Source organism: Phalangium opilio, unplaced genomic scaffold (assembly GCF_054372755.1).
Source record: "Phalangium opilio isolate 3A_F unplaced genomic scaffold, DU_Popi_V2 ptg000045l_1, whole genome shotgun sequence".
Taxonomy (NCBI): domain Eukaryota; kingdom Metazoa; phylum Arthropoda; class Arachnida; order Opiliones; family Phalangiidae; genus Phalangium; species Phalangium opilio.
In genome coordinates, this window is record NW_028324168.1 from 6594223 (window position 1) to 6610969 (window position 16747).

The following is a 16747-nucleotide window of genomic DNA, read 5'->3' on the forward strand; positions in this document are numbered from 1 at the left end:
GTATTAATAAACAATTTATCACCTAGTTTTCCCAAAAATAAATAAATAAATAAATGACAAAAATACAACCAATTTAAAATATATTTCAATGCAGTTTGATTTCAAATTGCAACCATATTTAAGAATATATGCAAATTTTTTCGTCAAAACCCCTATATAATTTGATTATATTATTGAGAATATTATAGCCTTAATTGCTATTTAATCACTATTTGAGCGAAGTAGTTGAGTTTCTGTGGATTTTAATTAACTATCTTGGGATTTTCCCTTTCCGTCTATTATGGGAGGGGTACATAAAAATAATTTTTGTTGCTTGCCCGATATTGAATTTGCCCCCAAAAAAGAAATATCTCGTAATAATATTAACGGGTCGAGAATACGCATACACAAGTTTTGGCTCTTTCTCAATTTAAAGGTAAAGTTCAGGTAACTTAACTGATTATACCTTAAAAAACGGCCTTTTTCAAAATATAAAAGGAAAAAAATAAATGAACTCTTATTGGAAAATAATTAGCATTTAATTATTCTTAAAAATAATCAAGGACTGCAGCGCCATCCGCCATTGATTTAGTGGCGTCTGCTAGCCAGAACCTACCTTACCTCTCTTAGCCTGTAATAATTCAACCAATCTCGTAGGGGTAAGTGCCAGTGGTTCTATCTAGCAGACGCCACTAAAGCAACGACGGCGCAGTAGTCCTTGATAGTTTTTAACACTAATTAAATGTACTAATTATTTTGTAATAAGAGATAATTTATTTTATTCCTTTTATATTAAGAAAAAGACCGTTATTTTTAAGGTATAATCAGTTATGTTACCTGAACTTTACCTTTAAGAGGAAAAATTAGACCTCATTTTTTAATTCACGTGTAGAGAAAGTGTTCAACCTTTATGGCCCGACCATTGGGAGGAGCTCCGTCTATCTTTTAATATCTGTTACACACAGACGGGCGTTCAGAATTGCAAAACAAGGGTGAAACAGAGTAATGGCACATATCAAGCTTTCTTCCCGTTAATTCCCCACCTGTTTTAACACCGCCTGCCGATTGTTTATTAATTGGTAGAAATCGAACGAGCGTATGTAATTTAACCAAATTTACCTTCATTTAAATTCACCCCTCCTACGTTCTAAGTTCAAAATGAAAATCATTATAATCATTTTCTTATTAAAAATATTTCTCATTAAGATAATGTTTTTTTTTGTTTAGCTAGAAGCTAGACACTTTACGAAATTTTGATTGATATAGTAGATTAGATAGTTGAGGGGGAAAAAACGAAGCCGTTCCGTTCTCAAGAGCACGTGACTGGACAGTGTCTTCTGTGTTTTATGTGAAATCAGGGATATATTTAATTTTAGAAGTAGGAATGGAGAACGGTTAGTATTTATTTCAGTCCGACTTATAGCCCAGGATATAGCCCCTCCCTCCAACACGTAACGAAAATTTTAAATTATCTTATTGGCTCTCTTAAACTACGTTTTGATGACGTTGCTGACGGGGACGGCGAAAAATACGTAATTCCTTTTTACCTCTGTCACTATGACCCGCCTCTTCTTTCATTCCCCTCCGTCCCGTGGAAGGGGTCCGGGACTTTGACGTGCGCTCACATTACTCTGTTCTCCATTCCTACTTTTAAAATTAAATCTATCCCTGGTGAAATTTTATCTAGTTTTGAACTTGGAGCTTTGTTATTTGAATCGTTAAATTTCTCAACCACCCCAAATAGTAAAACTTTATCAAAACTAGAGTAACACCGTTAAACTCGTTAAAATATTCAACCAATTTAATCTTTTGATTAATCCCAATAGCCGATTGATAAGATTGGGTTTGTTTTATTTTTATTATTATATGACAAGTATAAATGCGGAGCCTATGTGGGTGTGATTATTATATAATTATGGAATTTGTTTTGTAATAATTTTTATTTTTTTTCACCTGAACTTTTGGGAGAACAATAAGGGCGTTAAAAAGTATTATATTTTATATATAATTTGAGGGTGTTGATTTAAGCTTATTGAATATTTTGACCATATTTCCTAACCACGTCCGTTGGTATAATTATTCAAAAGCTTTATTTGTTGTACAGCTATTACAAAGATAGTGGGTGTTGTTGATTTTAAAACAAGCTAATATCGTTGTAAGTATTGTAATGGAGAAAGGTTTATATAACGTCGTAAAAATATACGTAAATAATCCACTTATGCCCGAAAACGACTGTAAAAGTTTAATATAAGGTTTTTAGAAATTAGTTTGGACTTTTTTATTCCAAATTTTTTTTTTTGAACAATTCCGCATTCTTAGGTACAAAATGGTGATTTTTATTCAATAAATTTGGTGGTTTATTCTTGTTAAAGTTAGGGCCGGGAAATCACTGAGTACAGTTACATCACATCAGATCTCATTTCGAATATTAAATTGGGGCCACGAATGAATATAAAAAAAGTGTCATTTGAAATAATTTATTAATTTTTGTTCAGACAAATACGAAAAAGTCAGGGGAAGGGAATTTAATTTAAAGGAAAGCAATTTTTCTTGGAATGATTTCGATTTCATCAGAGTATACCTTTTAGGTTATTTAAATCTTCCCTCCATTTAATTAGAAGTCAACTGGTTAAACCCAATTTACGTTGTCTCTTTTGGGTAAATGTCACAGAAAAGTTACATTTTCGATTTAAAATTCATTTCCCATAGAACTTTCCCACTGTAATTCGGTATTACCATTAGCACCGAATTACAAATAATTATTGCAAATAACCCTTGGCTTAATGCCTTCACGAGGCGTGGTACTATAGAAAAATCTCAGATGAAGTGAAAGTATGCTTATATCTCATTCGAAATTTCAGTCCTAAAGAGGTTAAATATTGCCCTTCTTTCTACGTGAATATCTTTAATAGTTCTGAATAGAAAATTCGTGATCAAATGGGGCCAGCCATTGGCAAAATGGTTGGCTGAGTGGGCTTTCATTATTATGTTTTTATCAAACCTGCGGGGGATAAACGTGGCGCGCGCTGTTTAGCGAGTTTGAGAGTGTTAAACTCCTCGGATTAAGACCTAGACCCAATATTTTGCCACCAACCAAGGCCATTTAGTTCGTGATCCTATTGTCTTTCTCGTTTAACGTTTTTAAAGACCCGTAACTTGTCTGCTGAGGTTTTCTATTGTTAGAAGTTAAGGGCATTTGGGAGGGTGCACTTTTTTGGTTAGATATGATGATGAAATTCGTTAATACCTTGCAGGTTTGATATTAAATGTTCGATTCGTGTTAAAAGGGTTTATTTTATTTATTATTATTATTATTATTTTTTAATCTTGATCTCTTTATTACTTGTTCAAAATGTGTTAACTATTTATTTTTTTTTTCAGTGTTTAGATTAGGGTTTTGTAATAGTTAGATTTGTTTATTAGTGAATTTAATCGTTTAAAAAGGGGTCATTTTTTCACTAAAAATATCTGTAATGATAGAAAATAATTATGAAAATCGGTCATCTCTGAAAAACATTTCATTCGACATGACCCTTTTTAATTATAGCTTAATTTGGTCCTTTTTAGTCACTTTTTGCTTACTATTTTTAAATTAATTAGTCACTAATTCAATTCAATTTGAGATTATGAGTGAGTTTCATTCCTGGAAAGGCTACCCATTGAGAAACTTCATTCATTCATTCAGAATTGAAATAATTTTTATTAATTCAAATCAAGAAAGGCCTAAATTATGACCGTAATGAAACCCAAGTCCTTTATTTCGCAATAGAAAGAGAAGATAGCTTACAAGGGGTGCCGTCTAAATTACCAATAAATAGCCTCTAGTCATGCTTAATGAACTTCGGAAAGCCCCTTTACATAATCGCTTAATGTTCATTCACAAATTTCTGTGTGCTCAAAGTTCATGGAAAGGTTTTTTTATTTTATTTTATTTTATTTTTTTTTCTCGATCCTCTATTGTCAAAGCGTATCTGACGACTTTATTTTAATGATAGAAGGTCCCGAGTTAATCACTGCAAGGTTCTTAATTATGGTCATTAAAAAATAAACCCGCGAACACAAAGTTCAATTGAAGTATTATGACCAAAAAAAAAACCGCGACCGATCGACCCCTTTTTCTGTCCATTTAAAGTTATAAAGTAACGGCATTTCTTACTAATTTCTTATAAGAATTTGTAAAGACAATGCTGAGAAGCGTCATTAGTCCGTAATATTGTGCGTGGGGTAAGGTGTAACGAAGGTAAAGGCGGGGATATGATTTCTGTAGTGTATTAGTTTTAATAATTTCTTCATTACATTTTAATGGTAGTACAGATATCTTTATTAAATTCGAATTTCTCTTAATCGACGGTGACGGGCGGCAACTTAAATTACTTTTTGCCATAATAATTAAGTGAAATATAATTCGGGTCAGAAACGTAACATAAACTTTGAGGTTTAAAGTTTGATATCTGCATTAAAATTAAATAAATTCCGAAATTGCCTTAAATACGTTTTTTTTTTATTTTGCAAAACTTATGCTAATTTGAATTAAATTCGGATTAAAAATCTAGAGTTCCTATTACCTAAGTTACTATAAATTAGAGAGAAACTTTATACCCTAGTTGAATAAATTTCACGCTTTCATTTATAAATCTTGAAATTATTACATTTTATTTTAATAAATTTTTACAAAATTATTTTAAAGGAATGGTGTGATTAGGGTGGCTACGAGTGTTGTGAGTGTTAAGGGTAAATTAACTATGATTATTTAAATACTTTCATTAATCCTTTAATTAATTCACGACCCTGTACTAATAAATTTGTCTCGTACAAATTTTTAACTGAAAACATACATTTAGGTCAAACGACTTGAACTCTTTAATTTGTATTTTTTCACTAATTATAACTTCTAATACAGAAATCTTCGAGAATAATGTTGTTATTAACAAGTTTTCTATCTAGTTTGTCCTTAGTTTTTAATTATGATAATTAGAAAATGAAATACATGAACTTTTCATTTTAATTACAAGTAAACTTTCGTTTTCTCTATCTTTCTTAATAACAATAACCGTATCTTTTAACATATTTACTTTGAGATTGCGGGTTTTTTTCTTCTTCTTATATGTGTGTTGTATTCTTTTGAATGAAAAAGAGGGTTAATGAATGTTTATCATCGGGTTATGACCTCACGAGCCTCAACTTTGACCTTACGACTTGATGAGCACTGTTTGTTTATTTCCGAGATATCGTGCATGTGTTTTTCTAAAATTCTTGAAGAAATTAAAAGCAGTCGCTTTTTAATTTGTTTTTTAGTTATGTTTTGAAGATGTACTCGAAGAGATTTTAATTGTTAGTGGAGGTTTTATTATAATGAAGCTTGTAGATATAACCATAACCTTTATTGACAATAATTATTATACCGGCCTATGTGGCTGTTTGTTTAGTCTAAGGCTGCTTTAGAAAAATATTAAGGCTATATCATAAGTGTGTTCTATAAGTTTGTCACTGGTTACTGAGAGCTTGTCATGAAGTGAATAGCGTCGCCAGATGTCGCTATGACCGTAACGCGAGATTTGGCGTGATTTTTGAAACACAAACGTGACGCGACCCTTCAAAAGGAGCCAAAAGCTTATAGTATACGCTTCAAAAATACCGCATTTCATAGACATATTTCTAAAGCAAGCTTTTAAATAGTAGCATATATTTAGTGCTAAGCTATTTAAAGCACCTAACCAGGTGTCGCTTTACGACAAAGAACGCATTTTAGAATTATGCTCTAGTAAAGAAGGCTGATCTCATATAAATCTCAACGTTATTTGTTATACTTATTATATATAAACTTACGCTCTTATCAAGAAGATAGATATGTTCTGAATGGTCAAGGATTTAAAAACCACCCTTTGATATAAAATACATAACTTAAATCGTGCGGATTAGTTCCATTCAACAAACAGAATGGTTTATTAGATCTCCTGTCAATCATATCCACGTGAAATATTGTGAAATTTTTATTAACCTTTCAGGAATATTTCAGATTCAGAATGAGCACTGTTTAAATTATACCCATTGAATTCATCAACCCATGAATCTGCCTTTACTCAATCCCCGGGGGAATCATTGGATAAAATCTAAACGGAATTATATAATCCAGTTAGGCTTAAGAAAAATCACAACAACAATATTTATGCGTAAACAAGGCTAGCTCTTTATTTATTATTTCAAAAATATTTTTTGTTTTTGAATTTGTTTTTCTTAATAATATTTTAACACGTTTTTCAATGAGAAAAATAAATACAACATTGCACTATATTATTAACAAATAAACGAATTTAAAAAAATACAAATAATACAATATGTAAATTACACAATGACGTTATAGTTTATAGAGGACAGGGAAATAATTTGTTATGTATAAACTATAGCTTTGGCATTTAAACCTTTGGAGAGAGAGAAAGACGTATCTTAGATAAGGGGGGAAGGGGAAGAAGGAGAAATGTCCTAAACTTTAAATGAAATTAATTTACACAAATGACAATTGAGCTTTTCCTACTAAGCACCAAACCAACAACACATAAACCGGTCTTAATTTTTAAATTTTAAAAATTAAAAACCCCTATAGTTTTAAAAGTGCGCGACAAACCAACCATAATAAATTAAGAGGAAACTAAGAAGTGATGAGTGAAAGGGGTAAGGGGGTTCGTAAGGGTCAAAGTTGAATTTAATAGTAACCGTATTTGCCAGCGGCGTAGACTGGGGCAGCGACGGAAGCGCCGTAACCCAAACCGTGACCGGCGCGAAGTCCAAGACCAGCGCGGTAACCACCATAGGCGGCAACTGGGGCGGCACGGAGACCCAAACCGTAAGCTGGGGCGGCAGCGTAGGCTGGGTAGGCGGCCTTAGCGATGATTGGGGTGGCGGCGACAGCCTTTACAATTGGGCGGGCAGCTGGGAGAACCTTGTACGGGGGCTCTTCAGCGAGGATCTGAAACGAGAAGTTGAGGTAAGTACTTGGGCGTTTAGTTAAGTCAGAAATGTCGGTGAAGATCGCTTACTTCGGTGGAGGCAGCGGGTTGGGGAGCGGTTCCTGGTTCGTTGGTCTTGATGATAGCGCGGAATCCAGCGGCATCAGCGACGTACTCGACGTGTCTGTAGATACCATCGGGGCTGGTGTATCCGTAAGATCCCTTCTTGTTGTTGTGCTCGTCACTGACCTCTTGACGGTTAGAGCTGGATCCATCTTCGTTGTGGACGGCGTATCCGAAGTCGTAGGGTTGTGGCTAAATTGGCATTTTTTCGAAAATGGCTTAGATAAATTGACCTTATGACCTTTTAAGTATTTATACTTACGGCGTAGACTGGGGCGGCGACCTTGGCAACAATTGGGGCGGCAGCGACCTTAGCGAGACCAATACCGGCACCGTATCCGTAACCTCCGTATCCACCGTATCCGACTGGTACACCAGCGGAGGCCATGAGGGCCATAGAGCAAACGAGGATGACCTGAAAGGGTGCGTGGACTTGGGTTTGAATGTGCACTCAAAATTCCCAAGATTTTAAATGTCTAATCTAACGTATATTAAACCAAATTATCTTAAATTTGACAAGCAGTCATCCGAGATGGCGTATTAAACGAATTATTTAAAATTAATCCTGTTTAATTTAAAATTCGGTAATAGCTCCCTGCCCCCTTTATAACTCAGCTGCTCTATTAGGGATTAACTTTTCTTGTCATATCTATTTAGAAATCCTAATCCTTTAACCATAACCCTAATCCAATCAATCATAAGATTAAGAAAATTACTTTCCAACTTCTAAGCACAATCATTTGCTACTTAATCCAGATTTAATCTTAAAATCGTTAATCTAGAAATCAAGACACCCACTAGGAATAAAGATCTATATAATTACTAATTAACCCTTTTCTTTTCCTTCATTAAATTACAATTAAAAGTAAATCTAATTTAGAACTACGATATCCGGCCCTTATTTCTCTTCATGCGCAATTAAATACTCCGTACGTACGTCTAATTACTAATTAGTCATTAGCGCGGAGAATTTTAATTATCACAAATCCGATAAAGGTCATTGCACCTTTACTTTTCTTTTTCTTTGCACCCTCTCTATACAAACTTAATCGAAGTAGTTAGCTACCAACCTTAAATTTTTATTTCTACAGATATGGCAGTTGTATATGTAAATTAATCCAAACTGCCATAACTGTATCACATAAACAATATTATAATATATTATCCGAGAGAGTCTTACCTTAGAGAACATTTTGTTTAGATGCAGTTTAAGCTTCTGATAAAGTTACCTTCTGTCTGAGTCCCTTATATACCCCCTTAAGATTGTAACCTGAAAAAAAAAAACTGGGCCATATTTTAAAAATTTCCGAAACAATTCACTAATATTCCTCCAGAATATTTTCACCATTGGGGTAGAAGGAGGGAGGGAGGGTTTGGTGTTTATAACTGTATCTGGGTATATGGTTTACATTTTGTTTAGTATAACGGACCCGGGGGGTTGGTTAGTTGACTTCCATAAGCCTGTATAGTACCTTTGAAAAAATTACAGCCCCCCCCCCCCTTAATAAAACCTTTAACTTTGGGTTTAAATCCCTCCCATTTTTAACTTTATTTCTATTTTTTCTTTAATCGTAACACCGCGCGTGAATTTGAAACCAATTTTAATGAATTTTCTTAAAATTTTCCCCCATGAATATTTCTAAGAAATATTATTAAGGTATTCAAATTACCCTTCTTCGTATTATAGTTAGCTTATTTATTTATTCCTAGAAAACTAGAATAAATTCTTATCAACACAACCAGTGATGAAAGTAAAAGTAATCTTAAGAAAGAAAATGGTTTAAAATTACAGCACGTATAGGGGATATAACTAACGTAACTTTAGACAATGCGGTTTGAAATAGCACCCCCTTCCTTAGCCTTTGGGTGTAGTGACAAGTGAAATGTGATTTGAATATATAATATAATATAAACTTGTATTTATTACCCTTAAGGTGCAATACGTATGGGTTTGGTTCGCTTTTTTTGGGTGTTGGTTTGCAATGGTTATAATATACCCATACTATACTTGTGTTTATTATTACATTATTTTTTTTAAAAAAATATTATTTAAGAGTTGTACCTACATAAATAAATTCGATGTAAACCTGATTTTATGGGGGCCAAAATGGATTAACGTACTTGAGAGAAATCAGGTTTATCTTTTTTTTTTTGAGGGGGGTATTTAATATTTTAATTTTATGCAAGAGCTCGGTGACACTCCCCGTCTACTTATACTTACTGTTATGATCTCGTTTAATATTTTAATTTTAAAGTAATTTTATTCAGTCGTCGTCTTTATTTGGTGCTTGACGTTGATATGAAAGGTCGAGCTTAACGAAATTATTTGGATCAGCTTTTTATAAGTTTCAAAGATTAAATTGGGTTTTTTCTTAATTTGTATCATGGGTATGCTTTCGATTTTAATTTTTGCTTTTCTGAGTTTTATCCGTCTTTAATTATAAAGGGTTGTTGGTAGTAACTTGATTGTGATTTAAAACTTTAGAATTTTCTCCATTTTTCAACTGTAACTGAGCTCTATTACAAAGAGTAATTTTGAATTTTTTTATTTAAAAAAAAAGAGAAATTTTTCGGTCTCAAAGGCTTAAGTTGCATAAATAATTCCAACATTTTAATCTTTAATCCTCGCAAGATATTTAAATTTAAATCTTGACATTATAATTATTAAGAGCAATCTCAACTTAAACTTAATCGAGAATTTAACCCGAATTGCTTATCATGGACTGAAACTAATTCGGTAATTCTTTTTTTAAAAAAAATAATAATATTAGATATAAAACAGCTCAGAATTCAGTGAGTGACTTGTAGCTCTCATCTTGTACCGGATTCCGGAATAAGAAATTACAGACGATAAAATGCGAATCTCACGATTTTACATTAAATTGCCATATATATATATATATTTTTTATTATTTTAAATTAAAATTTTATATCCTTTAGGCATCATATCATAGCAAGAGAAGGTTTTTGTTTCAAAAATTTATTCCACGCTCAAATAAAAATAAAAATTAAATTAAAAAAATCCGTTATGTTATGTCATATTTAAACATAAAAAGGTAGAGAAAAAAATTATTTTCAGGTTATGATTTATATTTTTTTTTAATTTTTTGATTTTGAGGTTTAGTTAAGTTAAAAGTTGAAATCGAAAATTTTGAAATGCGGTTTTTTCTTGGATTTTGATAAGGCTTTAATTTTGACGTTAATAATATAGTCGATGTAGTCTTAATAAGGGTGTAATTTACGCGGTTTTTTAAAAGTTTTCTGGGCGGGAGAAAAATTGAATTTGATTGGCAGAAATATGAAATTATTGGATTGTTTGATTCTGATATCTAAGCTCTGACGCGTGGATTTTATTTTAGCTTTCTTGGGGGGTCAAAGGTCGATTATGACATAGAACAATGCTTCGAAACGCAATAATTGACTTAGTTTTTGTTGAATTGCTTTGAAATGTAAAACAGAAAGAGACGTACACGCATAAATGTTGGGTTACAAACATTTTAAATTTCAAAACAAATCAAAGGGAAAGTGAAACCTTTATTAGCTTTTTGAAAACAACTTCTGTAAAATTAAATATAAATTTTGCATTTTCCCAGGGACAGGGCTTTTGTTCCAAAAAAGGGTATTACATAATTATAGGACCGACGTATGTACAATGGTAAAGTTCTATGGGAAATCAATCAAGTTTGAGTGGAAAATGTAGGAGAAACTTCTATAATATCATGATTTGAAATCTTAACCCTAACCTAGATGAACTTCTTCATTTTCATAATTGAATTTCCTCAAAATGATGGGATTGGGATTTGGGAAGTCGAGTGCATTTTGGAAAAAGGGAAGTTTCTCGAAACTTCTTAAACTTAAAATTCCTTCGTTGTAACGGCCAGTCATTTAATAATAAAAGAAAACCAGTGGTCGCCCCAAGGGTGTGAAATGAATCTGAAAAAAAAAAGAAAAAAGTGAATTTCAAATAATATTGATACGATAGCCAAAGCACACCCCCGGAAGAAGTGATCAACTCGGGCACACATACTTTAGCGTGTGATAGAACCGGTATTTTTAATAAAAAGAAAAGATATATATTTATTATTTCACAAGTATTAGTATACAGGGTGTTTCTGATAAGTCTGTAATCCATAAATTAAGAAGGATGGATGTTCTTTGGGAAATCGGTTTTGAGGCGAAAATGTTCTGTACTTCTATCGCCATTTTGTTTGCCCTAAGGGACTCTGTTTTCTAGTTAAGATTGCATCCAGAGTATTTTACGGATGACCCCTTAAATTTAATTAAGAAACTGATTAAGACAATGATTTCTAATTTAATTAAGGGGTCATCCCTAAAACACTCTTGAAAATCATAACTCGTAAACAGTGTCCCTTAGGTCAAACAAAATGGAGATAGAAGTTACTTTTTCGACTCAAAATTGATTTCCCGAAGAACAATAAATCAACCCCTTCTTAATTTATGGCATACAGACTTATCAAAAACACCCTGTATATTAATCTAAAAGTATAACAGCACAGGTACTCAGTGAATATTAATTTTTGCGTCTAGCTTTATAAATTAAACCGGCAAGTTTACCTTAGACGTTCTAAAGATCATAAAGATATTAAGTACGTTTAATTGCTCCCAAATAATCTAGTTTAATTTATATCAAAATTATTTTCTTTCTTTTATATTATTATGTATAAAGTATTTTATGCTTGGAGAATGGATGGAGGGAGTTGAATTGCCGTAAGGTTTAATTGTATTGTGGCCTGTCGGGGTGTGTCAATGATCGTCATAATTTTATTGAATGGGCTCGACTCTTTTGCGGATATTTTCTAGTTTTGAAAAAAAACTGGAGTAAACTTCTTTTTTTATAAGATGATGAGAGAATTTAAAATTTATTGAATAGAATAGAAGTCATCATTGACAGTAATTTAATTTTGAAAAATGAAAATAATTAATCTAATTTTAGTTTTGGATTATATATATTTTAAATTATATTAAATTGTTTTATTTACTCTAAATTAAATACGATTAACTAGCAACTAGGAGAACTTCGGGTATATGAACCCAAAGACTTTAGAGAGGGCTTAAAAGTTTGCCAGTCATTCATAATATTTGTTGTCCGTATTGTCGTCTTTGTTGTAAACATTCCTATCAAGGTTTCAAACGTCTAATGAAAACCAGGTGTCCAAACCCCAGATTCAACCCGGGGACTTAGAAAATGTATATATGTTTGCATGACGCCATTTTACAAGATGGCGGCACATTTCATATTCGAATTAAAATCCACTTCTATAGGGAAATGACATAAACTTAATATCAGTTTCGGACGCTATTTACATATCTGGACCCCATTTTCAAAGATGGTCCCTGAGATTTTAATAAGCCTTATTTTCCAATGTAAAGCAGTTTGCTCTGCTGGGCGTTGGTTATCAGAACGGACTTTTATTATAGATACAGATTGCGCATGATAAGAGTTATGTAGGGATGGATTCCTTTCGGAACTGGATCAGTTTCGGCCTTAATCGCTTTCAAATAAGGGGCTCAATTTAAGTGGGATTAGAAAGACTAGATAGAAAAGAAAGAAAAAAAAATCATCTTTGACTTTTATTGTGTCTGTGATTTTTTTTTGTGGCGTGAAAAACATTGTACGCTGTAATTTCTATAATTTGAAAAGAAATTTCCCGTATTTGGGAAAAGGTAGCGAAAGTGAAAGCGGCGCACGCGAAACCATGCAGGGTCAAAAGCAAAAAAGACTTTAAGGCATTTTTCTACTATCTTTTACAAGAAAATTATGACCTAATTTGAATTAAAGCTTACTTTCTTTCTCTAGAAGCTTTTGTTATGGTAATTCTTTGAATTAGTAATTAGATACATTCCAGGTAGCCTCCCTAAGCGTGTAGTGAACTCGTGGTAGCTCCGTCTGGTGGTGGTTCTTGGCGCCAGGGAAATAACCCAATATGGCAGCCTCCTCCCCCCTCTTTGCGTGTTGTTTTTCTCCTAAATAATTTATGGAATTGTCTATTAATTGCGTTTTACTTTTCTTTAATTTAAAACTTAATTTTAATTGCAATAGTATTACGAAACTGTAATATAGTTTCGTCATTTCAACAAGAATAATAAGAAATTAAATTTCAGTGGAGTTAACGCGTTATATTTAATAATTAATGCATATGCTTGCTTGGAAACTTTAGTAGAAGTTAAGGCCTCTTCAGACGGTACAATACAATTTTTGACTCAACTAGATCGATGGGCTAAAAAATTTAGTAAGTAAAAATTAATTGGTCAGTGGTCAATTTTAAATTTGGTGATTCAACTTGTCCAATTAACTTCTGTTAATTCACACGACCCAACTAGTTTACTCAATTCAAGTTGACTCATCTAAATGAGTTAAAAACGTTGTCTCGTCTGAAAAGGCCTTTATACAAGTATAGAGACGGGAAATGTTGTAAAAAGGGGCGTTGTTTTTTTATTTTTTATTTTAAAAAAATCTATTCAATAATAAATTATTATAAAATCCCCGTTACTTTTATATTTTGTAAACTTGTTGTAAATAACTCGAGCAGGGTTGTCTACCTTAACGGTCAAGGTTTAATTATGAAGGAAAGATCATTAATTTTTTCACCCACTCTCTATAAAATATTGTTGAATAGTTTTAAAAAACATTTCTCACAAAAATTGGGTTAGGTGATCGAAACTGCACAACGTGTGTGAATGAAAGAAATAAACAAACATTGTAAATAATAATAATAATTAAGATTGTAATTAACACTATTTGAAATTTCTTAATTGAAATTCTTAATTATATTACGCAATTGAGTGAATGAATGAATTGTTTCATTTTTTCCATGAATATTATAAAGGCATCTTTAGTTAATTAGACAGAGTAATTTTCTCTGAAATTACCTATTTGAAAACGTAATTTAATTCGTGTTTAGTAAATTCTTTTCAACTTTTAAAGACCTTAACTGTTACTTAGGGCGGAATTTTTGGCTTAAACTCGTGAAATTTATATGCATTCTCCATGGTTCATACAAACATGGAAAAATTGCCAGAAAAATAAAATTTAGAAAGACCCATAACCAAATTTATAGTACAAAAATTTAGATATTCTTTGTGCATATATAGTTCTTGATTTGAGCCATATCTAACGGTCTTTGTTGTCCACATATCCACCGATGTTTCAAACATCTTAAGACACTAAGGTGGTCAACACACCAGACTCTACTTTACCCCCCTACTTTGAAAAGTGTCTATCAGAAAATTGTTTTGGAAATTACGTACGAACCCTGCTTTCATTGGGCGTGAATCGCACGTGATCTTAATTCGAACAAAATAAAATTGACTTTATGCCCTTAAGGGAATTGTTTCTTTATCCCTAAACTTTCACTTTCTTAAAAACTATAGAGGAATGAATAAAGCCGCGCGCAATTATACTGCTTAGCCCTCGAGTCAAACCCTAATTTCTTCCACGTCTCGGATTTTTCTAGAGTAAAATGAAGTTAAAATATCAGAAACCTTTTCTCTTCTTTTTTTTCCCCATCTTATCTTATCCATGCACGTTTCAAAGGATTAAGCGAGCGGATTAGGTTTTGTTATGTTTTTGAAGTATAGATTAGTGCCGCGCGGTAAGTTAGTGGGTAGTCCCGACTTATCAAAAATATTCCCTTCTCCATTTCTATACCTATATCTGTTTAGTTTAATTAGGTAGAGAAAGAGTGAGGGATTTCAATATGGTTTGTGATAGGTTTGTGTGCATGCGGTTGGTGAACAAAAGCAAGCTCGAGTTGCAGTTGCAATTTGGTTTTTAATTGAATTTAGAAATAATTTTACATTTTTGAATATTAATTATATGTGTTAAAGGGTATAACGCTGGGCTAGAATTTTGTAGCCCAGTGTAAGAATATATAATATTATCAAGAAGGAATTTACTATAAGAAGGCCTAAAAAGGCGTCCGGTGTGCGCGTGATAGTCGACAATCCCCCCTCATGGGTGGGGGGAGGGTGAAAACCAAGGCGGGACTTAATATTTTATCTTACTCTATATTTTCCACCATCTATCTCTTTTACCTTTTCGTCAAGCCTTGGTTTATTTTTTGGAACTGACGAAATTATAAGTACAGTACACTTGATTCGATTTAGAAACAATTATTGAACGAACGATTTTCACGTAGAGACACGTATTCAAAATCTATTAAGTAAGGTTCAAAACCTTTAACTAACTTGTTAATGGCAATTAAAAACCATTCGCGTACCGTTTCAGCACCGCTGGCATCCTCCATTTTCTGTTTACTTTGCTGGAGGTTTTTTTTCTCTATTCGGAATACGTCAATCGCGTCTGTATGACCTATCCCCACGGGATCCAATAGGAAAGCGCAGAGCAATGACGGGCATAAAAAGGGGTGGGGCTTATTTATCCGCTGACACCGGCGTAAGAGTAGAAGCTTAAAATCTAGTGACTTAGGCATTCTTATAGTAAATTTATTCTTGATATTATATATGTATATATATATATCAATTGGAACCGTGTATACCCAGCCAATGCTTCGTTTCATTAATCCTGTATATTAATGAAGTTTAACTAAAAACTGCACCCAATATAAATTCCGGTATAAATTACTATTACTTCCGAAAATCACTTCCGTTTTTATAAAAATTAAACGATAATTTTTCCTTTCTTTCCTTTTACTAAATACCACCACGTAATCCCAACACGTATAGACCAAAAACCACACACTGAAAGAAAATTGTTAAACGTATAAAGCTTGGGGCTTCAATAATAAAAAAGTATATAGTCTACATTTTTCATTTTCCGTTATAATTTTTCTTTTCATTAGTGTAGCCTAATGTTTCTTAAAATTAAAAAAAATATTGTTTAAAGTTCTTTAGATTTTAAAAGTAGAAAAGAACCAAACAAAACCCCATTAGAAGAAAGACACTTGAAATCTTGAGTTATGGGCTAGCCCATCTAATCTATAGCTTGTGTTTACCTATACACTTTCTGTTTTAGCCCCGAGCTAAGGTGTGTTTTAGAGTCCGGTGTATTTATTGCTTAAAAATTACCAAATTAGGCATTAATACTCTTTTTGGAAATTTATTTTTTAATTCTTAAATGGGATCAGTTTTTATTGTTAATCTTAATCTTAATTTGTGCTATGAAAAGGGAGGAATACTTGGGTTTAATTTCGTATTGATTAGGCAGGCCATTGTTTTTGGGCCGTTTTGTAATTTACTTGATAGATATTGAAGAATAAGGTCAAAATTAAATTTTGTGAATTTAATTTTTTTTTGTCCGAATCAATGCTAAATTGGCTTTAATTGCATTTAGATTATCTTGAGGTTTTTTGGGTTTTGAAACCTATACCTACTTTTTTCCAAGGTTGCGTAACCTATACACGAATTCATCATAATTTATTTTTTCTAACCAATTTTCATAATAAATTTTTTATTTTATTTTTGAATTTTTGAAAAATAAGTAAACAATTAAAGGCCGATAATTTTAGGGCGTATTACGAATGAGACCCATTGAATTCTTCCGTCAAAGCTCATACATACAGTCTATAGAAAATTAATACATATAAAAAAATAAAAATAATAATAAATGGCTTATTATTTTAACCTAAATAAATTATGATCTACCCGTGAAACACCCGGTAGTGAACTAATTTATTCAATTTTCGAAAAAAAAAACTCTCCAGCGAAAGTGAAAAATACTT

General features: G+C 32.4%; 1 protein-coding gene across 1 annotated transcript; it reads right to left on the reverse strand.

Moving 5' to 3' along the window:
• Positions 1-6200: 6200 nt before the first annotated feature.
• Positions 6201-8324, reverse strand: LOC149677149 (uncharacterized). Its single transcript, XM_089838129.1, has 4 exons — positions 8227-8324; positions 7309-7461; positions 7014-7238; positions 6201-6943 (listed from the first exon to the last, which is right to left on the reverse strand). The coding sequence occupies exons 1-4, from the start codon at positions 8236-8238 to the stop codon at positions 6680-6682; spliced, it is 654 nt and encodes a 217-aa protein (XP_089694255.1). The 5' UTR covers positions 8239-8324; the 3' UTR covers positions 6201-6679.
• Positions 8325-16747: the final 8423 nt, after the last annotated feature.